This window comes from Pararge aegeria, chromosome 17, assembly GCF_905163445.1.
Source record: "Pararge aegeria chromosome 17, ilParAegt1.1, whole genome shotgun sequence".
Lineage (NCBI taxonomy): Eukaryota > Metazoa > Arthropoda > Insecta > Lepidoptera > Nymphalidae > Pararge > Pararge aegeria.
Genome location: NC_053196.1, coordinates 8992188 through 9018750, shown reverse-complemented (window position 1 = coordinate 9018750; position 26563 = coordinate 8992188). Strand labels below are relative to the sequence as shown.

Here is a 26563-nt window from a genome sequence, read left to right as displayed (position 1 = left end):
ACTAAGTTTTATTTAAACCCGTTCAGTAATTTTCGCGTGATGCCCGGACAGACAGACAGACAAAAATTAAATAAAAATCTTTTTTGGACTCAGTATCGATTATAAAGCATCCCCTGGTCAAAACTTTCAAAATATATTAAATGTACAGAAATCTTCCAGTTACAGTTTTATTATAAGTATAAACAATTTTGTGCAGGTTATTACACAAAAGAAAACTATGAAAAAACACCATATTTATTGTTGCATATTAATTAGCATGTAATTTATTTTTTATGAGCTTCGAAATTCATCTGAAAGGAATCGTGAGACTCGAAGATCCAAATCTTTACGGGCCGTAGGCGCACTACAACTAGGTGGCGCGGTGGCTTCCGGAGGCGGTTGTTGAGGCCTGGGTGTACGGAAGCGTCGAGCGCGCGTCAATTGCCACGAAGCGCTGCTGTTGCGGAATCCTCCTTGTAACACGCCAGACTTTTTGTCATCAGCCACAGACACGGAGCGTGGAACGCTAAATCGTATTCATAAATTATGAAACACTGATCTAACTAAACAGATCAGCTGAATTTAGTATGATCTCCTACAAGTTTCCAACTGATAAAAAGAGTAATTTATGTTATCTGTATATATTTATTCATCACAATTATTAGCGATGACGGGTTGCCAACGGTCTGTCTCCGCTGCCGTTAAATCTCATCAGTTTCTTCTTTTCCTGAGTCGTTTTATCATCATTAACAACGCATTACCGGCCCACTGTCTACAAAGCACGGGTGTCCTCTCAGAATTAGAAGGGTGTAGGCCGTAGTCCGCTAGGCTAATCCAAAAGTGGATTATTAGACTTCATAAGCCTTTGAGAACTTTTGTTATAGAGAACTCGCAGGCATACAGGTTTGACCCTTACGATGTTTTCCTTCACCATTAAAGAAAATGATGTTTTAGTAGTTAGTTTTAATTTGTTGCTTGTTTAAACCTACCTACTACCTTGTTTAATTTAAAAACGCACATAACCCCGAAGAGTTAAAGGTGCGTGGCGGGGATCATACTCGGTCCCTGGAAAGGGGACCTAACCGCTAGGCTATCAACGCTGCTACTCTTCTTTTAACATGACGCAATAAGTATTAATACCCACTCACTATTTTGTTGCGACATAGGTCCTTAATCGCGCGGGTGCTGTTATAGACGGCAGCTCCTTAGAAGAATTCCTTTTTAACCCTGCAATTACATGGTATGGTTGTTAAAAGTGTTGTTTATAGTTTTAAAGCTACGGGGCTCGTTCTGCCAATTCGATATAAAAAGGGTTCAATAAACGCAACGAAACCTGCCCAGGTAAAAAATTATATCTAAGTACTACTAGTTTTAAGTTTAAAATCTGGGCGTACTAGAATTTCGATTTCTACCAAAACAGTGTTTTAACTTATTATTAGTCCAATTATTTTCAGTATTAAAACCTCTGAGAGTTTTTCAATCACAAAATACAAATGGGTTGAAATATATAATAACCGGGCCCAACTGTAGTGGAAAATAAGAAGATATTCTTCCATGGTCCAGCCGTTTATAAAGATATTCGTATATAATAACGTAATTTAGTTAAGAACTGATTTTAATATCTCTAGGTACTCGTTCTGGGCAGAAAGCACTGGATTTTTTTTACTTTTGTAAAGAACAACGGATAGAATCACAGAACAGTTTCTAAGCTTGGGTAGAACTAGCCTAGATCAATCGCTCCCGCTCCTGTATTAAAGCTAAGGCTACTCAGTAATATTTATTGCCCTAGTTGCATGAGCAACTTTTTAGACGCTAACGACGCCGCCATAGGACAATCGCAACGCGTGAATTTCGCGCGTCATTAGATACCTACTGGTACTGGGGACTTAGATACTACCATCACTTAAAGCAGTATTATTTTGAAATGGAAGTTTATTTGTTATACGAAGTAATCGTATGAAGTTCTAATAAAAATAATATTGCTTTAAGTGATAAGCATTATGGTTTCCACAAAAAGATGTTCTTCAAGATTTATTTTCTGATTTTACGTTACTTATTATTTTAAAGCTACATATAAATTCAGTTGCGCCGCGGCGGCGTTGTTAAGTTTGTTACCATACAATGTAACGGATGAAAGGACGTATTTTTAAACAACTTCCTTCAGAAAGGAGATTATTATTTCGGATTTTTTGTATGTACGATGTTCTTCGGGCTTATCTCTTTCATTTATATAGACGGATTTACAAACTCCTTTTTTTTGTTTAAAAAAGGCCGATTCCGAATCCCCACATTAGAATTTCGTATAGATCTGATGATAATTTTCGGAAACAAACAAGGAGCTCTTAAAAAAATTACAGCAAATCAACTGGAGTTGCTGCTGTCGCCTGTACCTATCCTCGAAAGGGTTACGCCGATGTATTCACAACTATTTTCTATCAAAGTTAGTAGTACCTACTTGCTAATTCATTCGCGACTCGAAGCTAGCTGTAGCACTGTAGTGGAATATGAATAATTGCTTGATTTATATAAAATTGATTGACTCTTTAGTTGGCATAATGCAATCAACTATTGACTAGAAAAACCAAACATCGGAAATAGATGATTTCCGAAGTTTAGGTTTTGTGGTCAATAACTTTTCTAGCTTGTTATTATGTAAGTACCTAATCAGTTTATGACTTGACTCATTGACTTACCTGAATATTTAACATTCGTTATCGAGCTTCTATCCTTCCATTTCTGAGAGCAAACGGGGCACACTGAGCGTCGAATCGACCAACGCGGTATATCTACCCGCATTTCTTGTACCTTCTGGAAGGCTGGTATTCCAAGATATAGCTGGAATTTACAAATAAATAATAAATAAATAAATACACTGCGACAATACACACATCGCCATCTAGCCCCAAAGTAAGCGTAGCTTGTGTTATGGGTACTAAGATGACTGATGAATATTTTTATGAATAATATACATAAATAATAGCAATATACATATAAACACCCAGACACTGAAAAACATTCATGCTCATCACACAAACATTTTCCAGTAGTGGGAATCGAACCCACGGCCTTGGACTCAGAAAGCAGGGTCGCTGCAAACTGCGCCAATCGGCCGTCTAAACAAGTATATAGCTTAACTAGATTTTTTTAAGCACGACAAACTAGCTCTTGAATGTATTCTCTTATGCGTGGGTTATGCCCTATGGGTAAGTGATGATGAAAAAGATGATGATAATGACGAGACAATTTGAACAGAAGTAAAAATAAACTTGTAAATAGTGCAGTTAGTTTACTAGGCTACATAAAATTAATAATTCATTCAAGAGTTATATGGTATTATATTGTATATATAATACCATTTATTACAAATTATAAGATAACATCTTTGAGATGTCTCTCAATAAGTTCAAAGTTTATACAACGTATAACGTAAGCTTATAGAAAAATACTTTTAAAATTTGAAGGATTACATGAATGATAAAAAAGCTTATGCAAGCTTAAGCGTATGAATTGCTCTAACTTCTTAGCTAAATATTAATTTCTCTATGGTGATAAATAAAAGTGCGTTTGGAACCCTCCTGTCTGTAGTTTTAAGATAATGATTGTATTTATCACCATCACCAAACATTAATGGTAACACATTTTATGTATGAACGCTTACTGCCTGTGATAGGACTGATAGGTTAACATGAAATTTAAATTTGAATTTGATGCAGTCTTAGTTAGTAGCCGGCTAGCCTGTTACGAAGTGTGGCAGTTATAATAAACCCATTGTTCCGAAGCGCTCAAACGCTTGGCGGCACGTCTTTGTCTGTAAGGTGGTACCTGGCAATGGCAAAGTATCTCCAGAGAATAGTTTCCAGAGAAGAGACAGACTGATTATTTATGGCATTACGAGGTACGGAACCGTATTATATAATTTAGTTGGAAGCTTAAAAAGATAGCTTAAATTAGAACGAAATTCTAAACTGATCTCTAGTATTAACAAAGTTATTCCAACAGAGTTGAAAATTAAACAATAAATATTATTAAATGAAATTACGGTAAAGCTTGAACTCCCATAGTTACTTACTGGTGCTGTTGTGAAGGTATCGTAGGCGAGTATGGAAGGAATGTCCATATCACGACGAGTGGAAATTCGGGAGAAACGCGAACGAGACATGCTACGGTCTGTCGTTATGCGAATGTTATAACCATGTATGCAAACATCATTCACGTTCGGACTGCTGAAATATGATTTTATAGTGGGTATTTATATATAGTAAACAGGGAAATTGAATAATATGGACATTATAATAATTATTACCGGGCTATATAAAATTTTAAGATTAATGGATGACTTAACTAGCAAAAAAGGTTTATTAATGAATAGGTCTTAAACCACATTGTGCTAAGCTAAGCCGCTCAGCGATCGACTAAACAAGAACATGTACCTAATTACTAACTCTCGTTATCAAATACATAATTCCCCAAGGAGGTTACATACCAATTTAAGATTAATATCTTTGGTCAACCCGTACACCATAGCTAAATATTAACCATCTACGTACTTGTAATTTTTTTTAAGATATATTGAGCGTATTTGATAATGTGACCTACTCGTATATATACACAGTAGCTGATTGATAAAACTTAATACTTCTTATTTTTAGTTTTTCTCAGCATTTTACGATATTGCAAAAGATAGAAATTATAGCAAATAAATAATAATCATCCACGTGCCCTGAACACAAGACTATCACGCTTACTTAAGCTTGTGCCGCTATCATTATGTTTGTATACTCATAACTGGCTATGACATTATTAGAAAACTAAACAACTTAAAACCGTTAATGTTTACTAGTAATTATCATGTAAATAGCTTGATCTGATAAGAAAAGGCATGTGGTGCTTGAAAATCAAACAAATGATTTGTAAAGTGAGATCTTATTATTTCTACAGTCAGGACAAGAGCGAGGACTGAAATTCATACTTACATGCTGTGCTCAGACTTAAGTAGATGCATAGGAATATTATTTATCAAAAATATATATATATATATATAATAGGAATATTATGATACAAATCTTACTATCAGGAACATTCTAACTTTTGAGTTTTGTCTTCGTTATAGTTAAGTTTTTCCTTCCCTAATGATATCTCACTCATCACTTCGACCGATTCACGTCCACTGCTGGATATAGGTCTTTTGTGGGGAGTTGCAAAATCCACTCCGTCGTCTGTCCATCATTATACACAATTAGGTACTAATTACGATTTTACGAAATTCTGAAATCTGATAATACTAAGTTTGTTATTGTTTTAGCTAATTTACTTAATTCCGATATTAAGTTTTTAACTAAGACCATACATAGTACTTAGTAACGGGTTAAATTCAAACATAACATTTGACGGCCGACTGGCGCAGTGGGCAGCGACCCTGCTTTCTGAGTCCAAGGCCGTGGGTTCGATTCCCACAACTGGAAAATGTTTGTGTGATGAGCATTAAGTGTTTTTCAGTGTCTGGGTGTTTATACGTATTTTCTAAGTATTTATGAATTATATATAATTCATAAAAATATTCATCAGTCATCTTAGTACCCATAACACAAGCTACGCTTACTTTGTGGCTAGGTGGCGATGAGTGTATTGTCGTAGTATATTTATTTATTTATTTTATTTTATTAGGTATTCTGATACGTATGCGAACATGATTAAAGTCCATCATTCAACTTCGGTTTGCGGTTGATGTAGCACAATGGCCGAGACTCTGGGAGACGCATCGTAGGCCCTTCTGCTGGGACGGGCCTGCGATAAACATGAGCAAGACTAAAGATTATGTCTAACGCTCATCTTCCATCATTGTGCATCTTTGCCAGTGCAATAGTAGAAATCTGATAGGCTTCCGCCTAGTAAAATGTTTAAAGGCATTTTGCCCCTCTATTATTATTTTTTTCGGCTAAGATTAAACAAAATGAAATTAAGATAAAAATTTGATACCATTTGGATTTGGGAATACGAAGAAACCCGTGGATTATGGATGGTTAAAACTTCACGCCTCTCGGAATGTGTAATTGTGTGACAGTGTTTCGACATTATCTACGGGGCACGTGAAATGTATTTACCTTCCACATTGTTTGTAACGATATAAAATATATATTATCCATAATAATGTTACGGATGCATACCTGTGTCTGTTAATTTAATTGTTTCTTTATTACCTGTGTTCGGCTTAGTTAGTCCTTTAGTATACCTGATGTGTGAAGACTTACTCTCCTATTACCTACCACATTGGTATTTTGTATGTCTTGTGATTTTTCTTATGATGCCAGCTCTGAAGCTACTTTTATTATAATTTTGTAGATGTGTTTTGAAAAATGCCCCGATTGTTTGAGGTGACATATCCAAGTAGTAAATTTTATTTAACCACCCAATAAAATTAAGCTTCAATTGAATCTACATTGGATTAGTAAGTAAGACTTATAATCAGAAATGTAAAAAAAACTAAGTACTCCTCTGGACTCTCTTCGCTAGGCAACGCCAGTGGTTCGTCTTTTACTTCATCTTCAACCTCACGGCTTCGGGAGCGTACCATGTCCAATAGCAGGGTATCGTGTACAGCTTGATTCTCGGATCTATTAAAAAATGAGGAGTTTATTACCACAGACTGTTTTCTAGTTCAGTGCTCTGCGTATGGAGGGTAGAGGTTAGGAGGGACAAGTAAAAGAGTCTAGCTGTAAGCACCAAATTACTACTCAATATCCCACCAAAATAGCGCTAATATAGCAAGAGATATCGATTTGAATCTAACCGTTACGAACAGAGTGAAGGGAGCTGAAGTGATAAAATTTTATATTTTTGGTTTTTTGAGAGTAGATATTTATCGACTAGTGTAGTGATGTGCAATTCATGAAACCTTACGTATCAAAGCGGTTATTTTTCTTTTGTTTATTTAATATCCCATTTTTGGCACTTCTCTTTAACACTCTCACTGCCGTGGGATCCGCTGGCGGGCCCCAAGTTTTCGAGTGCAAAGGGCCGGTCTTATTTTAAAGAAAAATTAACCAGCAGGCCGTGGGGGTCGCCGGCCGTCCCCAAAAGATTTTGTCTGTCACGCCGCTTGTAATTTTCTAGAATTTCATTGTGACGCCAGCTAAAGTAATTGTTAGTTGACCGCCGGCCGCCCCCTTGGCTCGCTGTGTGCGTCGTTTTCCCGCGCTTTCACAACTTTCGGGATTAGAGTTAATTTTTTTGTGAAGAATATTGTTTTAGAGTATGTAAAACATGTCGGACGACTCGGACTATGATCCTGATTACGTGCCTTCATCGGAATCTACTTGTAGTACCGATAGTGATGGATACTCCGATAGCGAAAGCACCGATGAAGATGTCACTGCGCAGAGTTTACATCAAACTCAAAGGGACCGCCCCGTACAACAATCGGTAGACAGTAGTGGTCAATGGAGTATACCAACTGGCTCTCGTCAAAAACAATTCCCTTTAGCTTTTACATCTGGTATAAAAAATATTCCCGACACGTGTAAGACCGAACTGGATTATTATAGTTTGTTTGTGGACGACGAAATAATTAACCTGATGGTGACCATGACTAACTGTTATGCGAATAAAACTATGATACTTAAAGTTTTGAGACGATCAAGTAGACTAGTAGATTGGAAGGATTGTGATCAAAATGAAATTAAAAAATTCCTTGGTCTGCTGATATGGATGGGTATAAAAAAACTGCCTAAGATATCTGATTACTGGAGTAAGAATATATTATACAAAAATCCCGTAGCTGGTTCAGTAATGAGCCGAAATCGCTTTGAATTGCTGCTGCGGTGCTGGCACTTTGAGGATACATATTTTTATTTGTCATCTAATGCTGGCAGACTTATCCGAGTAAAACGTCTGGTTGACTTGATAACCAAAAAATTTCAGAACTATAACACACCTGGAGAATATCTAACAGTGGATGAGACAATGGTTGCCTTCCGTGGCAGGATTGTTTTCATGCAATATATCCCTGGGAAGAAGCACAAATATGGGATAAAACTGTTCAAAATATGTGATGAAAATGGTTATGTACATGATCTGATTGTATATGAAGGTAAGAAAACGACGCCTGGCCAAAATTTGTCAAAAGATGTGGTTATGAATCTGAGCGAGAAATACTTAGATGCGGGCCGAAGTATTGTAACCGATAATTTTTATACAAGCGTAGACTTAGCAAAGTCCCTTTTAAACCGGTCTACGCATTTGCTTGGCACAGTTCGAAAAAATCGAAGAGGGTTGCCGAAAGATATTATTTCCACAAAGTTGCATAAAGGTGAGATGATAGCAAAAGAAAATGATGACGGAATTTTGGTTTTAAAGTGGAAAGACAAGAGAGACGTCCTCGCGTTATCAACAAAACATTCAGTTGGATTCGTAACAGTCCGGAGCAAGCGAAATAGGCGAAAAACTGCTTTGAAACCATCAGTAATTGCCGAATACAACAAATACAAAAGTGCAATAGACTTTTCTGATCAGATGGGCAGTTACTGTAATCCTTTAAGAAGAAATGTACGTTGGTTTCAAAAACTGGGAATTGAATTACTGCTAACTACGTCTGTCGTAAATGCCTACTTGATATACAAGTCTCGTAAAAGACTTACAACTAAAACTTATACAATAACGAAATTTCGTGAGAACCTATGTATACAGTTGATGGATTTACAGCAGCGCCGTGCTACCGACCCTGTCGTAACTAAACATGAGTTCGGAAAGAACCCATTGACTGACCATCGCAATCGATTAATACGTCGTAAGTGTATACACTGCTACGAAAGTTTACGTCAAGAAGGCAAATCAAGCGTAGAGGCGAAGAAACTTACAAAAAAAACAAGTACTGTATGCCTCACTTGCCCAACGAAGCCCAGTGTTTGCGCGTCTTGTTTTGCCAATAAGCATAGCAAATAGTATTTTTTTTTTTCAAAATGCATGTTGTTTCCTCTTTTTGTGCTACAACAATAAAGGTTTGTCAATTTAATGTTTTATTTTTTTATTTTTTCCCCGCCACACAGAAATGTAATTATTGCTCCGATTGACTTGATTTTTTTTTCAACATGTAGCTCACTATATGCGCAAGCCAATGTTAGCCATATTTTTTCGTTATTAGCAGGCCAGTAGTACAAATATCTATTTGAATTTAGGGGGTCACAGCGGATCCCACGGCGTGCTAAAAGCATTCTTTACTAGACGCCGGCGGACCCCACGGCCTGCTGCAATATTTTTTCATTTTGAGTGACGGCCTACCGCAGCGGATACGTTGGGACCCGCAGGCGGACTCCGTGGCTTACTGAACTGGAACAATGCTATATATTGCTGGCAGTGAGAGTGTTAAAATAAATCCACTCGTCTTTTGATGCTTCTTGGCGGACACTTTTTCATATACAGAGATGGTTCTCTTTACCCTACTGAAGGTATGATAAAGAGAACCATCCAACCAGTAGAAAGAGAGAGAGAAATAAGAGCTAAAAAAAACTTACGTTTAATGTAAATAAAAGTTTATAACACGCTGACAAAACATACATAATATAAACAGAAACAATAAAAGATCTCAATAGTCATTAGTCCAACTGAGATCATGTTGACAGCCAAAGACATGAGAATTGTGATGTGTTTAAATGTTGGTATAAAATAGAAAAGGCAAATGTTTATAAAGGTATAAAGTGAATGTACTACCTACTTAGCAGCACTATCATTAGAAATATTCTCTTTATTTCGCATAAGATTTATGATTCACATAGAAAACACAAATGTGAATGACATTTGAATACGTAGTGTATGTAGGCAAGTATTTATTTGTAAACTAAATAAATGATTCGCAATAAATAAAGATAAGTTTAACCCATAACGTATTTTGTTCGCTATCATTTTATATTCATATTATTTTGTGATAATAACCGGGACCGAAGGCTTAATGTGCTCTCCAGGGTACGGAGGCTGACACCGCAAACTTCCTTACTCAGGCATGTACTGAAAACTCTTTACAAGAAAACACATAATTCTTGACCGGACCCGGGATTTGAACCCAAGGCCTCGTGATCAGTCGTTAAACATGCTAACCTCTATACCAACGAGAAAGTCATTACATTCATCAAATTGCTATTTCGAGAAAGATATGTTGCCCAATAGCGTTCGATGAAGTAAAAGAAGAATCTCATACAAACGCACTCTGTAATATCTATTTCCTCTCGTCTTGAAATAAATGGCTTGACTCGATTTTGATCAAATTTTATGTGTGCTACCTACTTGGATGGTTTAGGTACACAGTTTGACCCGGTGGCGTTGGAGTCAGATTCCAGTTTTTTTTTAAAGTGCAGAACAACGTTTTCTATGCCCGCTAGTATTTCAGAAAAATAACTTAATATTTAATAGATGCATATGGATACTACAATTTTAGTACCTAGGTATAATTAACGAAGCTTTATAATAGCATGGAGAGCACAGCCTTTAAAAACGACTGCGTGTTGAATGTTAACATACTCGTTTAAATTAATTAAATCGATATTTATCAAGGAACGAAGGAGTTCTTTGAACCTTTTTTTATACTCAGCATCTTGACCATCAGCTATAAAATTACTGAAATTACATTAGACTTCCTTGTCTTGTGTCATAGGTATCGCTTCGATCAGTCAGCAGAGAGGTGAGTCCACATGTCTCAGAGGGGTTTGAACATTCTTGGCGGGTACTTCGTAACTTCATCAGGAGCGTTGCATATGGAGTCGCGTCGTTGCTCATAAAAGAAATGCGAGGCGGTTCTTCTACCTTTAGACTATGAGAGATAAAAAGATTATGCTTATTAGGTATAGATTCTTATACCCATTTTCACTAAACCTAGACTTCGCCTAAATCGAATGCCTAATGATTTAGACGATGTGTATCGAAAAAAAAAACGTTTCACCAACTTTTAGGTCATAACTATTGGTGACCGGTAGATTTACGTCTAGCAATCTCCTTAGATTACTAGGCTATACTTATTTATTGCCTGGTTCGTCGTTAGTGAAACGGGCACTAGAATCTTACTAAGGTAGGTTTATTTATAGCATGGTATTCGAATCGAGTCGTTAAAATTTAAACACAAATAAGTATAACCAGTTCTTAACGAAAAAAGAAAAGTCGATTTTCTAAAATGACCCGCAAAAACGAAGTAACAGTGTTGGAAATTAACCTCCGCTTTTTGTTGCTGGAGACGTAAAATCTTTACGAACCGAACCAAGCGATATTAAATCAAGACTTTATCTTTCCAAAAACCAGCACACAAATTACCGAACAATAGGACTTCTTTTAGACTACGAATGAACATCCACTTTGTGGTTTTACGACAAAATGCAAAACAATTCGTGCTCATTGACGCTGTGATGCTGCGTTGATTTTTTCACATCCCATGAATCACGCTATGAGTCACCATTTTCGTTAAATAATTCCCAATGAGGCTAAATTACGTCGAATCGAACAGTAATTAATGCGGATTAGGTAAAAAGGCCTATTAGGTGAATCGACCAAATTTTGTGTAACGAGATACTTTAAGTTACTTAAGTATCTACTAAATATAGGGTTATAACATCTAGTACATGTTTGCGATTGCAAATGCAGCGTAATATTGTGACATGAGGCTTAACACCTAAGCCTGAGTTTAATGGACGCTGGGCGGCACTTCGTAGGACGTTTTTCTTCCATACCATGTGAAGTGTCGCCCCGTTTATATTCGATGGTTTTCTACATGCCATGAGGTGGGCCATGGTATTGTTCCGCCACTTATTACCATATTAAAAATATATAATATCCAATTGTTATCAAATTTTTAAAGAAACCCTTTTAAACATATAAATAAATAAATATACAACGACAATACAAATCGCCATCTAGCCCATAAGCAAGCTTAGCTTGTGTTATGGGTACTAAGGTAACTGATGAATCTTTTTATAAATAATCGGCGAGCTTCGTACCGCGGAACATTTTTTTTTAATGAAAGTTATATTTTAATACTTATGATCCTATTCCGGTCGAAGAGAAATCCGGTCTAACATAAAATCAAATATCATCAAACTAACACAACTTTCTTTTATATATAGATTCATAAATACTTATAATATACAGATAGACACCCAGACACTGAAAAACATTCATGTTCACAACACAAACATTTACCAGTTGCGGGAATCGAACCCACGTCTATGGCGTCAGAAAGCAGGGTCGCTGCCCACTCCGCCAGTCGGCCGACGAATTCTTAAGCGGTGATAGCCTAGTGGGTAAGGTTTCGGCCCCCGGCACGCACTTTTAACTTTTCAGAGTTAAGGGTATTTTTAATAATATAAGCGGTGAAAAGATCGTGAGGAAACCTGCATGCCTAACAGTTTTCCACATATTCTATAAGGCGTGTGAAGTCTACCAATCTGCATTTGGCCATTGTTGTGGACTACATCTCTTCGACGTCGCATGGGTCTCTTCTTAATCTGAGAAGAGACCCATGCATTGCCGCAATGGATTAATAATGATGGCAATTTTTATCAAATTCAATAGGTATTACAATTATGCGTTTAGATATTAATGGTTTACCTTTCAGACTATCAAAGAAGTAAGTTAATTGCACTCACCCCGAAATGCCCTTTGATGAGTATAATTTAGAGTAACGAGCTTTCCAGTCTCCATTTCTCCGCCATGCAGTTTCGGGTTTTCTGTAATGTAAACAGCCTTCGTTAAAAACATCTTCAAAAAAGTTTGTAGGTTAATGATTTAGAACCGTTGATTTTCGCATTCATGCACAATTTTCGTAATTTTTCCTTTCGTTGATAAACCAGTTACTTATACTAATATTATTAAGGAAGGTTTCATTTGAAGGTTTCCCCTGCATTTACACTCGTTAATTAGTAGTTAGGCAGTCGTACCTGGCCGGCAGGGTTTTTATGTATCTTGCGACAGGCTTGCGACAGGCGTAAATCTTGCAATCACTGCTGTCAAACGTCACTTTTCCATACAATTAATAAACAAAAGTGACGTTTGACAGCGGTGATTGCAAGATTTACGCCGGTCGCAAGCCTGTCGCGAGATACGTAATACCCCTACGGGCTAAAGTTGGCTTGTGCTGCCAATGTACAAATGATACATACAATGCTACTTTTGTGTTTCCACGATTACTTATAATTGTAGCTCAGATCTCATTTTAAAGTTTTTATTTTCATACGTACCGTTTCTGAACATAAAGTTGCTAGCCTTCTCATTTATTCTATGACTCTACATACGTATTAAAAATCTGCATGGGGATTCATGTTTAAGTTTATGTATACCTAATTTAAATCGTTATATACTATATATAAAACACCCCAATCCACTGGCACACAGCCTACTGACTGTGGAAAGAACCAGACGTCTGAAGCGGGCAGAAGTGCTCGATACTGTACAAACTTGAGGACACTGGCCCTCATTACTGACAAAGTCAATAAGAACTTCAAAAAATCTACTTATAGTGTATCGACTGATTGAAGATGATAAACGAAAAATACTATATATGTATCTATACATTTTATGTATGTATTGGGTATGTTTGTAAGATGATAATATATTATGAGTATGACAGTATTGGTCTTATTGTTTAGAAGTCGCTAGGCTAGTACGTCCAGAGTCGAAGGTCATGTAAACGCGGCGACAGTAACCACAGTACTAAGAATTGCTGTAAAAATATCCAACCGATTTATAGTTGTATGATACAAAGAGGTTTTAGCTTCCCGTCCATAAATTATTTGTGACACACGTTAAAACCTGATACCTAGGCCCTGGTAGGTTAATTTATAAGGATATAATATGTAGTTTTAATATTTGCCTTTCATATTTGCCTTTCATGTCCTCTAATTACAATAGAAAAATGTTCAGTAGCTCTGTGAACGATGGAGGGCGTTTAAAGTATATGTACTGTATGTAGCGATAAAATGAAATTAGTACATAAAAAAAATTAGCTTTACAAAATGGTAAGTTAGATTTATTTTATGATTCTGATGAAAAAAAAGACACTTCGGAATTTCCTCTGTGTTCCTACTTTCCGATCAACCGACAATCTAATTGAATTTGGTACAAGGGTGGTAGGTGACCTACCTACCTAGCACAAGAGATGAGAAAAATCTGAAAATCAATGATTTCCATCCCTCTTTAAATATAACTGGGGGCAATATTTAAAAGTGTGTACTGGAGTGGTTTTTATACCGACTTTATAAGGTTTCGCTGATACTCAAAAACGAGCGTGCAAATCTTATGGTATTGATTTTTAGTGACTTTCATCATCCATATGTATATTTCCCTATCTATAAATATAAAAGCAATTGGTCCTTCGCGTGCTGTCGTACTAATTCATAAGTGAGCGTTGTGCTCGTATATATTATGGATTTCTTATTTGGGAATTTATAATTACCGATTTTTTTCTGGTCTGGTCTGGTTTGACGCTACAACTGTGGCTAGTTACAACTCTGCTGCCAAGACGTACCGCCAACCGATTTAGCGTTCTGTTCTTATGTATTAGCACTAATACAGAACTTCTTGGTGAAGTTTGTGTGGCCAAGTCTTCTTCTTGTTTATATATTATTATCTAATGAAGAGAGACTTGTTTTGTTTTTGGTATTAGCATATTTTATGCCATTAAGGGCCCACCGTATAACTGAACATACCACCATATCATCTACCGTGGATCGAAGTGCCTATGTCGTGTTACGCCGACCAGTATAAGACCAAAGACGTCAGTATAAGACCAAAGACCAAGTCATCAGACTTATATTCATCAGTCGTGATATAGTTAAAGTTCAAAGATACTTACGGCATTTGAATCAGTAAAATGTTTTGGCTCTTGATGGATGTTAAAAATAAATATTCAAAATTGACATAATATTTTTATGAGTTATATAGTGTTATGCTTTTATGAATATAAGCCAAAGAGAATAAAATGTAGGTTATCATAGATATAATGCCTATGTTTCGATTTGGTTGCTGCCGCAGAAAAGGTTCGATAGGTATACTTTTTAATGAGTTTTTAATACTTTATTAGTACTTAGAATTATTTTTTCAAAGCCGATTTCAATTAGGGTAGAGTACATAATGAACATTCTAGAGTATTCAGACACTAAACTCTTAATTAAAGGGGATATAAACGTTACCATGAATTTAAGGGTAGAGTTTATAGCCTTTTTAAATTGCAGTAGGGGATGGATAGATTTTTCATGTTTGCGTAACTGAAAATATGGTTGTTTTCACCTATACAATCCCACAAAAGTAACCAAGATTTTTTTATATTCTTTATTTGCAGACTTAATTATAAGAAGACAACAATGTAATCGTTACTAATATGAAAACATGTTGGTTTGTTTGTTTCTGTTTTTGTCCGTTCTTCACGTTCTAATTAAACAACCTATTAACTAGATTTTTGGCGTAGAGTTAGTTGTAAGCACGGAGAGTAACATAGGCTATTTTTAATCCCAGGAAAACAAACGGTTCCACCGGGGGTTTTAAAATACCGTTATAAACGCGGACAAAGAGCGCGGTGAACAGCTAGTATATTAAATACTTTGCCGGTGAACCTAAGCTGAACCTGAATCTAAGATGCTGTAACTTGATTGAATCTCCGCATGTATGATGAAGATTATATTATTACTCATTGTAGTTTCAAGTTAAGTATGGTAGGTACCTACATACTTGTATAAAATGAGATTAAAGCATTTATAACCAAGCTTACCTTGAAATCCATAGACCTGCAACGAACTCAGTGAATAACCTACCTTTATTATAGTCTAGATCTAATTCATTCTGTGTATGTACCTATGAATATAGCCATATATATTTCATACATTTTTGAACGAAATCGCTCAATATTTTTAAAGTTATATTTACTTACTAAATTATTAGGTATGCCGACATGAAACGGTACAGTGTTTAAATAAATCAAGACGTTCCGTTAAGTGAGTTTGTTCAGATCTCTGCATGTCCTGATTCAAAGTCAAAAATCTCGTGGGAGCGCTGTTTCGCTCATTGTGGCAAAACAAAAGAGTATTTGTTCGGTGTCGCAGCATTTAGTGCTACAATGATTCGATAAGTAATTGGATTTTCTAGCTGTTGTGTTGCCGGAGTCGAACGGCCACGGCGGGGGCGGTTAGCGTTCCGTGCATCGAGACTTGAACCATTCTAGTCCGTAGTCGCTCAAACCGCGAACGCCGGCGCGCACGTCGTGTCCTCACTCCTCAACACATTACGTTCGATAACGCGCCCTATTTAAACGCAATACTCATGTTAGCTGCGTACGAAAGGAGCGAAACATTGAATATCTATTTACAGTTGTGAGAAGTTGATAACAAAACAGTGATTTTTAAAATAACGATCATATTTTCTAGTCCTAAGATAGTTCGGCGTGCTACCCAAACCGGCTCCGTGACCATATGATCTGCACTGGACCCGCTCGAACCGAGCGACCCTCGCGATCGGTTTGCAGTTACGATGCGGATTAAACATTAAAGTTCAATTGCAAGACGGATCTGAGGATGACTCAGTAAGACTTTCTAGTGTTTCGGTGTCAGTTTTGTTCGACTTGGGGAGATGTGATTGTTGACGTTGTGTTCAAATATTGTGTTGAAAGATATGGCTGGTGCTAGTGAGGATGGTGTGATTGTGGAGGATGTGCCCTCGCAGGAGACTCGGAGGCGAGGGCTTACCGGTTCGATGTCCTTGCGCACGCGCAAACTTGGAAGGCGCCTTTCACGCAGCATGTCCATCGTGGCGCTGAAACTGCCCGAGAAGGCGCAGAGCATAACGCGAACCTCTTCGAAACTAATGAGATCTGGCAGCCGTGATAAAAAGAATAGATCTTTTGAGCTTTCTGTCATCCTTCCTGACAAAACGCAAAAACAGGTAAACATATTACTCTATTTAGCTATAGCTTTCAGCGAAAACATCGCCGAAAATTTAGATTTACTTACCTACTTTGTCTTTCATTCTTATTCGTCTTTAGGCTTTGTATTCAAACAAGGAGCTTTGTCAACACAAATTACATCTGAATCGATTAAGAATGCTACAATTGGACCCTCAATTAATTTATCTGGATGCGTATCTCAAGGATCACCAATTAGTTGTCAATTGCCTGAATAAACATCTGTTTCTCATTTGTTGTTGTTAAATAAAATCTATGATTAGGTACTAATTTCAGGCAGGTTTAATATTAATTGTTAATTGTTACAACAAGCAACAGTTTTGGTTTATAATGTTGGAAATGATCTTGCCAATAAAATGCAAGTTTGGGAACTTTAAAATGTGTTATATTAACAAAGTTATCGAAGTACTGATAATGATAGGAACGATATGATAACAACGTGCTCCTCGGTACACAAACTTTGTTTACATATTAAGATTGGCACACGCGGTTAAAACGACATACTGGACGCATTCAAATACGTTTCTGTGGTTTGTTGCGATGACTGTTTCGCCACATCGCCCACTCCATGAATTTCTCCATTGATACAATAATAAGCTGCAATTGCCATCGTTCGAATTCGACGTTAGGCATTGTTTGCTTTTGTCATTGAACCGGTGAATTACACGTTCTTTTGCTTGATTGTTTGACTACCGGCCAATTGGCTACTAGCATTACTACCATCGTCTACCGTACCGTTTATTTTGGGCATGCATCTGTTGATAGCGTGATGATTTATTATGACCACGCTATTTGGCGTTACATTCGTTTCTCGTTTGATCGCTAATAAGTCTGAAGATATATGGAGGTTACGTTAGAATTAATATCGATCATATGAAAGATATGGCGTGGTATACTGTTCAGTAGTTCCGTGTTTTTAAAGATCATGGCAAAGCAATTAAGTTTTTTAACAATCCTTACTTCCTGGCAAAAGTAAAGGACAGAAGTGATTTCGGCAAATGATTATTTAGTTTCATTGGTGCAAGTAATTAGATAGGTATTTTATTACTTTAGATAGAGGTTTTTCATGCATGAAAAGCCAAGGTTACGGAAATGTTAAAATTTTATAAAATTTATCATAATGAAGCCTAATTTAATTGGATTGTATTTGTGTTCTTTGATAGGTATATGTAGCTATACAATCAAAGGCAGATTCGAACACTTTTCACTGTCATCTGAGACTGTCAACAAAAAGTTTTCAGTATTAGTTTAAAGATAAATCTTTTGGCCACCATTATCATTATCATTACGATGACCTCAGCTAATGTTGGTGATTAGCTGAGACCATCAACTACTAAAAAAACAGTTGGTACTTTGGGTCTTGCTTCCATATCGTTCCACAAGAGATTCTCATACCTAGTCATGAAAAGAAAGCGACAAGGTGGATGTAAACAAGCAAATTCGTCCACCGTAAAGTACTTCATTTATTTGACAAGTTTTAAGACGCGATGCCCTTTTTTGTTTCAATACTTTATCGAGGTTAAACAAGCGAATAACCTTCGAAATAAATTACTTGAAATAAAAACCGACCTTATGGTAAGTTTAATTTGTTAAAGCCACTTCATTATTGCATTGAATACAATAGCTACTAGGTATAATACAGCTGACGGATCAGATGCACTTATCGCCAATGAGGAAGAACGCCTACTACGTACTTTAACACTAAAGATGAGCATTGCACATATGATGACAGGAAATAACGCATCATACTTAACTATACCAAATAGGTACACAGTTAAAAAAGGATGTTACCACGTTCAGTTAGCAGTAGAGCTGATCCGACCACATCTGTCTATTCTGACCACATCTGTCTATTCTGAAACTATACCTAAAGATTAAGTTACTTAATCTTTAGGTATAGTCTTGGAATGCACAGAATCCTTTTTCTCCTTGAATATCTAGGATGGCGCTCATTTGTAAGATAATTCTACTCTATGCTAAATGTAATGAAAGTAAATCTATAACAATAGATAGCTTCTGTTAATAATGATAGAATATAATACAGTAGTTAGCGAGTGAAAGTGATGTCGCAACCAATAAGTAGCGAGTTGCGTGCTTACATGCGGGCCTGTAGTGAGCCAGTCAGTGTAATTAGATGTCCGTAATTCGTGACGTTTATTGAATGATAATTGATAACCAGAAGTAAGAGATATGAGGATGGTGCCTGAATCACGTCCGGCAATTTTTTGTGTCTCTATTTGACTGGCACATTGTCAATATGTTATTTGATGTTTAAAACTGTATATAGGTACTGAATTTCTGCACTAGCATATAGCCCAGTGAGTAGGACTTTACTTTCGTAGGGATGAGTTCGAATCCGTTACTTTTTTAAGTTATGCGCGTTTTAAGAATTTTTTAATGTTGATAGCGCTTGACTGCAATCACAACTGATGGTAAGCGATGATGCAGCCTAAGATGGAGGGCGCTTGGCTAGAAGATGCCAATTCATTCTTGACATATCACTAGCTTCAATGTTGAAGGCAAATATCGAAAGCTGCATGCCTGAGAGTTCTCCATAATGTTCTAACAAGTGTGTGGAAGCCATTAATCCGCACTAGGCCAGCGCGGCGTGGTGAACTATGGCTTTCTCATTATGGGAGGAGACCCGTGCCCTGTAGTGGGACGGTAATGGGTTGGTATGATGATAACGATGATATTGTCAACATTGGCTGAGGCAACGAGTAATTAATTAATAAGGAAGTGAGTAGGTGCCGAATTTAACAAGGCTACTCCACTGGCTGGTTCAGCGATCCTGTACTTATCTTGTAATAAGATATTTCAAACTATCTTCAATCTTAGATAGGTACTATATGATTTATAGATAATATATACTAGAATATTGTACCTAGTAAGTTCTTTCTTTATATCTATACTTCGTTGCATTCAGAGAGAAATTGATAATGCGTTCGTTTGTTTGCACTTAAAAGGCAATTTTCGCTTATTTAATTTCAGGTTTGTAATGTAATCGTGAACTTAATTCATCTCATAATAATTATGATAATTAATTATTTAATATTAGTTAAGAAAGGTATTATGTAGGCGTTCGTATTTCCAACGGCATAATGCATTTTTAATACAGTGAAATTAAATTATTTAAATTAATATTTGTATGTAGAGCAGAACTTATAGTCGAGATTAACTATAATAATTATTATTTGTTAAAATTAGAATCAGCTAATGCAAGAATGTATATTTCTGATTTTTAACAATTCAGTTGCTATTTGTTCTACATAAATATCATGTCAATCACCGCCTCAGAATCCTTATTTATATTATAATTTATGCGAAAGTGTGTGTTGTTTGTTTGTCGTTCCTTCTCGCCCTAACTGAGCAACCGATCAACTTGATTTTTGGCAGAATTCCTTTTTTAATAGTAATTATTGACGGACAAAATCATCGCTTATAAACCAAGCATCACTACACCGGGCATTTGAAGCGTAGGTGTCCAGTCATGTGACTGTTATTTCACAGACCCTTTAGTACGAAAGGCCCCTTTTAGTGGAAAGGACGGAGAGTAACATAGGCTACTTTTCAACCGACTTAAAAAAAAGGAGGAGGTTCTCAATTCGATAGATTTATTTTTTGTTTTTGAATGCTCTTCCAGCTTCTACTTTCCCCAGTACCTACAATATGAGTACCTTCAAATCAATAGTGAATAGGCATCTTCTAGGCAAGTGCGCTTCACCTTAGGCAGCATCATCACCATCAGGTGTGATTGCAGCCAAGCACTCGTCTATAAACATAAAAAAAATTGTTACGCGATTATTCCGCTAATTCTAAGCAGATTTTGATGATTCTTTTTTGTTTGTTATGTAGGTACTATCCCAATTTAATTTGGTGAAGATTTAATGGAGGGATCCTGAAAAATTTGAGAGAAATCTTTAAATATTAAAGGCACACCTGTGGCGATTTGAGTATTTGTTTATGTAACTTGAACATTTTCTTCTGAAATGCACCATTTGATTAAGTGAACTGATGATGATGAACAATGATGGATATCGAACTATGTACAATAATAAGTATTCCAAGGCGCTTCGAATAAGGTATATAATATAGAATAGATAGTAGGTAAGCAATTTATGCTCGTCACAATAAAGGAGCTGCTGGTGAAGTTTCAGGTCAACTCCTCAACTATTAACGCTTTGAGTTTTGGACATGTGGTTAATAAAGCTTCATAACTGCAAACTACAAAACATTTTTTTGTCAAAAATACGGTTTCCCCAAGGTTTGTAAAAAACCGTTATAAACGCGGGCAAAAGTCGTAATATATATTCATTATTCGTGCATTACTCTGAGATAATCACATCTTTTGACGTGACAGTCTATTGTCAACATGACAGCTAGACCACAGATTCAGACTTTATGAAACATTGAGATGACCTGAGGAGACGACAATCTTGTCAAAAATAAGCCTTAATATGAAAGATAGTAAAAAATGCACAATTACTCGTAATATAACATTATTCTGCACATCGGTTACAGTTGTTAATACCTCATTTATATCATGAATGCTTTTAAATCATCGCTTTGTAATACTTCGGTCTTATGTACGATTATTTTCATTCGTTCCTGTAATGTTTGTAAACACTGTCGTCGGTTTTGGAGAGGTGCCATTTTCATTGAACACATACTTACCGAATACCTATTTGGTTTTTTCTATAATATAAATATATAATATTTTGCCTTGATTAGATAGGAAATTATAATTTACTAGGGGTGTCCCGCGTTCTTCGTTCTCGTTTATTACGATTTTTTTAGAAATCACGTGGGAACGGGTTTGTCCTGCGTCTTACCGACTAACTGTATGCCAAAAATCAAGTTGATTGATTGCTAAGTTAGATCGTGAAGGAAGGATAAAAAAACAAACAAACACTTTCGCATTCATAATTATGATCAGAAACAAGAAAAAACGGTAGATAGTTTATCGTTTTATTGAGAATGCGTTTATATCACTTCGTTTGTCTACTCATTTTGTGATACCCAACCCGAAGAAGGCAAAGTAAAGGCTTTTTATCCTACCACAGCAAAATATAATCCCATCTTTACATAGTATAAAATATAAAGATTCGCCGTTTGTACGCTTAGATCTTTTAAACTACGCAACGGATTTAAATGCAATTTTCAGCAATAGATAGAGTGTTTCAAGAGGAAGGTTTACAAGTAGTATGGTACATGCAAATTATAGTAGAACAAAGACAAGAAATTCGAAGATATTTAATCTTATAGATATCCTGTAGTTTTCATACTCTTATTAATCACTCTTAATTGCCCGGCATTTGTATCAACATTGCGAAGCTGGGGTAGGTCGTTATCTATACTTATAATATAATAAATATTTTAGTATAAAGTTGGTTTCAACTCAAAAGTTTTTTTTTAATTATCTCATTACAGGCCGTTTACTTGGCGCCTCTACATCTTCTAATTCCTGAATTAGAAGAGGTAGAGCCGTACCCTGGTATGGGTTACGGGTATTATTTGTATACCTTGGATTTTGGGGACATCCATTCATCATTTGAGGTGATTTTGGAAGACCACCACGCTTGCGAAGGGCGGTAGACACTTTTGGAAACTTCATGGAGATTTTTCAGGCATGCGGGTTTCCTCGCGATGTTTTCCTAAACAAGTGATGTTTAATTGCTAAAATAAAAAAAACAGGTTTTTCTGTCATTATATGTTTGTCTGATTTTTTTAGAGTTATAATAACTAAAGGTCGATCACGATTCCGGCTATTATTTAAATAAGTTTTGCTTTCTGCATGCTTTTATTGTATTGTTAGAGCTCGTGTAGCATCCTTTTGGGAAAGGATTAGGAACTCTAACAATGGAATACTTAGGGTCGTCTGTGAGGGGATGCCGAGTCCTATTTCAGACTATTGGCTGTCTGTTCATCGGGACTGGAACAAAAAATAAAATAAGAACCTATGACATCTGAAATAAGTTTATTAACTATTTCAGTTAGATTTAAGTTTTAATGTATACATTTAATTATAGATTTCTTTGTATATAAAAGCTGATATATGGGTTTATATGCCTTTAAATAAAAACTTTATTATTATTATTATTATTATTATTATAAACTCAATTAAGTTGGACACAATTTAAATTTTAAGTACAACCGTAGTTAAATAATTTACGGAGCTATGTTACTCAACAATATAATTATTGTGTATAGGTTTAAAGTGAGGTACCTACTTACCTTCTAACTATTCGTACGCGTAACGCGCACGAACTAAGGACATTTTTTTCTTTGAATGATTGTAACAATGTAGAAAACAGATAGAGTGCCAACATAAATAATTTACTTTGTTGTAATATGTATATAGTATTTCTTTTTCTCACAATATTGTGGAAAGATAAGCTGTAAGGTAGGTATAATTTAGACGCAATTACTTACTTCCTGCATACATTCAGTGTTAGATAAAATTATAATAGTATTAAAAGAACGAAAAAATACGAAAGCTACTTGTAACTGTGTATTTTTGGTAAAAAAACGTTTGAAAGTAAATTGTGAAATATCTGAACTATTTGGAATATTTTATTAATTTCCGATGTATTTATTACATTAATAATTATGTGAAACATAGAAAGATTTATTAATAATTTATGCAAACAATGATGAACTGGGTCTAACCTCTAATTGGAAAGTAAAAGAAAACGATGCGTTTCTTTACGTTTCTATTTCAAGTGTTTTTCTAAATACTTATGGAGTAATTGTGTAGATAAGCGTATAAAAACAAGGTTCGACTAGGTTTCGAGGCGAGATGACTATAACTTTTCTGTATCAGTGGAACCGGTTAGGATCTAGTAGCACTATAGGGCTATCAATGATACACAGTGGAGTGCACTGGGTTTCTTACCAGGGTATGCATACAGCAGAAAAATTGCATAAAATGGAAAAAAATCCTATACATATGCAGTGCTTTTGTGCATGTATGAAGTGCACGCCACTGATAATACAACTGATATTTCCTTATAACGAAATCGTCACATCTGATACCATCGGTGATGTGAAAATTGGATCGGTTATTTCAAGTGAAAATGTTATAGTGAAAGAATGAGTGATGAAATATATACAACCTTAGTTTTTTTACGTGCAAACATTCTTGGTCAGTCTCCAAAATGCAAGCTCGGTACGGTGTTTGAGCCGAGCTTAGGTCACAAACAAACATACACCCTTTTACATTTATATATGGTTTTAAACGCTTCGTTTAGTGGCATCCTTTGTGACTTTGGCATCAAGAGTGAAATAATGAACCATCTAATACTGCCTGAGTTGTGAATAGTTTTAATTAAGTAGTTCTAAATTTTGCCGTTAACTTACCTTCCGTGGGTTTTCAGTATAGACTCATTAGGCTTGTGCAAATAGAATTGGTCTTTGAGGCATAATCATCATCATCATCATCATTACCGGACCACTGTAGGGCATGGGTCTCTTTCCACAATCAGAAGGGCCAAGGCTGGGCGGCGGATTGGTAGACTGCAGTCTGCACACACCTTTGAGAACATTATAGAGAATGGTCAGGCATGCAGGTTTCCTCACGATGTTTTCCTTCACTGTTGAAGTAAGTGATTTTTTAATTGGTTTAAACGCACATAACTCATAAAAGTTAGAGATGCGTATATATTGTATGCGTGTATGGTTTCGAACTCCCCGAAAGTGAAGTCGAAGTTTTACCCACTGGGCTATCACCGCTCTCATTGGTCTTGGAGGCATAATTAATGGAAAATACTAGCCTCCTGTTATGTGTATTTGATTCTTTCTCTATGTTTGGATAATGATTTTAATAAAAAAATATAAGGTTGTCTTTTGCGTGGCGTCAAAAATATTTTAAGGTTAAGTTTTATTAAAGCACATTTTTATAATTTAATGTAACTGTGTGCCATGCCTATTAGGAATAGACGATTTTCACACAAGTTATAAAATTATCGAGAATACTAACGTACCTTAGTAGGTATCTTAGAGAATAAATTTGGTAAGTTACATTTATGACCTTGAAATTTTGTTAACTTGGCTATGGTAACCCTACTAGCTTAGGTACTGGATAGTAAAGCGAAGATAATATATCCTCGGGGCATCGATCGAGACTCCTATTTGTTATGACTTCAAAGCGATCACAGGATAAAGATAGCTATTTACGTGCCTGTATAATTTAGTTGTCAGGGCTAAAAATAAAACAATTATAGCAATTTGTATAATCAGAAGAGTCTTTGAATAGTCCGTGTTGCCAGTGGTGACTTATTGCTCCGAAACTTGCTTGTTAAGTAAGAAAAGTACCATTCAGAGGAAAACGGAGAGAGCTATTCTAGGAGTATTTCTACATGGCAAAATCAGGAATGAGGAGATCCGTAGGAGAGCCAGAATTACTAATATAGCTTCAATAGTTACGATGCTAAGCTGGCGATAGGCGGGACACACAGCTCAGAAAAGGGAAGCTCCAAGCTGCTGGAATGGCGATCTCCCACTGTAAAACTCAACATTAGTAGGAGACCCCACTACGTGGCAGGAAGTCGCTGGTCGCAGGCGGCACAAGACCGTAGAATTTTGAAATCCCTACAAGATACTAAATCTAGCTGTGGTCGTGAATTACATAAAATGATAATCATAGTGATCTGTAATCTCAGTTTTCTAAGATTGCTCTGGCAGTCGTATTTGTAGAGTTTGAACCTTAATTAAATATTTAAGTAATTATATTTTATTCATTAATGTAATAGCTAATCAATAGTCAATTCGGCTGAGTTTCTTGCCGTTCTTGCCGTCCGTTCTCGGTAGAATCTGCCTTCCGCACCGGTGGTAGAGTCACAACAAACAGACAGACTTGACGTTTAAAAGTGCTAATATTAGGCCTACTTGAAATAAATGAATTTTGAATAAATGTATACCATGAATAGGTAACGTATTTTAACAGGTAAACCAATGTAAATAATGTTTTGTGGCAATAATAAACTACCTATTTACGAAACGCCGCGCTAGTATCAAATGTTCCCTGATTAACAAATGGCATTCGCAATAGACGATAGTACAATAGGTATTAGATTTATAAATTAAGTGATAAATTATATTTGCTAATTAGATTTTGCTATCTTATTATGTTTAATTTTTACACTACTTCCAAAGAGGTTTAGGTTTTTTTTGTGTTTATGGTGTTACATAATCATAGAGACCGCCATTTTTTTTCAAAAACAGCTATTACGCATATAACCTCTATGAATCAATAGTTGGCATAAATACAAAAACTGTTATATAATACCAAAATCATCTCAAGCGTAAGGTATCCGAAATATAAACTACGTATGAAATTTTTAAATTGCTGAGTATAATATTTTATTTTTTATTTAGGGACGCTAACTAAGTAGTTACTACTATCACTTATAGCAGTTTTATTTTTTAATAAACCCATCACTTATATCAGGTTTATTTTTAAATAACAGTTTTGTAAGAAATACCTTCGCATCCCTAAAATAAGAATTACAATTATAAAACCAATATAGAAGTACAAGTAGTAATATACAAGTACTTACCAATAATCAAAAATAATAGTTTGTGCTTTCTTCCCTTCCTAATTAAGCTTGATTTTTGGCAAAGAGTTACTTTAATAGAAGGAGAGAAACTCATGATACATTTTATAGT

General features: G+C 35.9%; 2 protein-coding genes across 2 annotated transcripts in view; one reads left to right on the top strand and one right to left on the bottom strand.

Moving 5' to 3' along the window:
• Positions 1–270: 270 nt before the first annotated feature.
• On the bottom strand, positions 271–14854 carry LOC120631119. Its single transcript, XM_039900560.1, has 8 exons — positions 14801–14854; positions 12597–12677; positions 10592–10774; positions 6468–6590; positions 4049–4202; positions 2673–2814; positions 1128–1206; positions 271–505 (listed from the first exon to the last, which is right to left on the bottom strand). Exons 1-8 carry the CDS (start codon positions 14803–14805, stop codon positions 271–273), a joined length of 1002 nt encoding a protein of 333 aa, XP_039756494.1. The 5' UTR covers positions 14806–14854.
• A 1331-nt stretch (positions 14855–16185) lies between these two features.
• The window catches only part of LOC120630810, a 186086-nt gene continuing 175708 nt past the window's right edge, over positions 16186–26563 (top strand). The window contains exon 1 of the mRNA XM_039900101.1: positions 16186–16878. Within this exon, the coding sequence (XP_039756035.1) occupies positions 16609–16878 (270 nt within the window). The 5' untranslated portion in view covers positions 16186–16608. The remainder of the gene's footprint in view (positions 16879–26563) is intronic.

Coding starts and splice junctions, on each gene's coding strand:
- LOC120631119 (XM_039900560.1), bottom strand. Junction 4,203..6,467: donor AGCGAAGAGAGTCCAGAGGA/GTACTTAGTTTT, acceptor ATCATATTTCAG/CAGTCCGAACGTGAATGATG. Junction 2,815..4,048: donor ATACCTTCACAACAGCACCA/GTAAGTAACTAT, acceptor TGTAAATTCCAG/CTATATCTTGGAATACCAGC.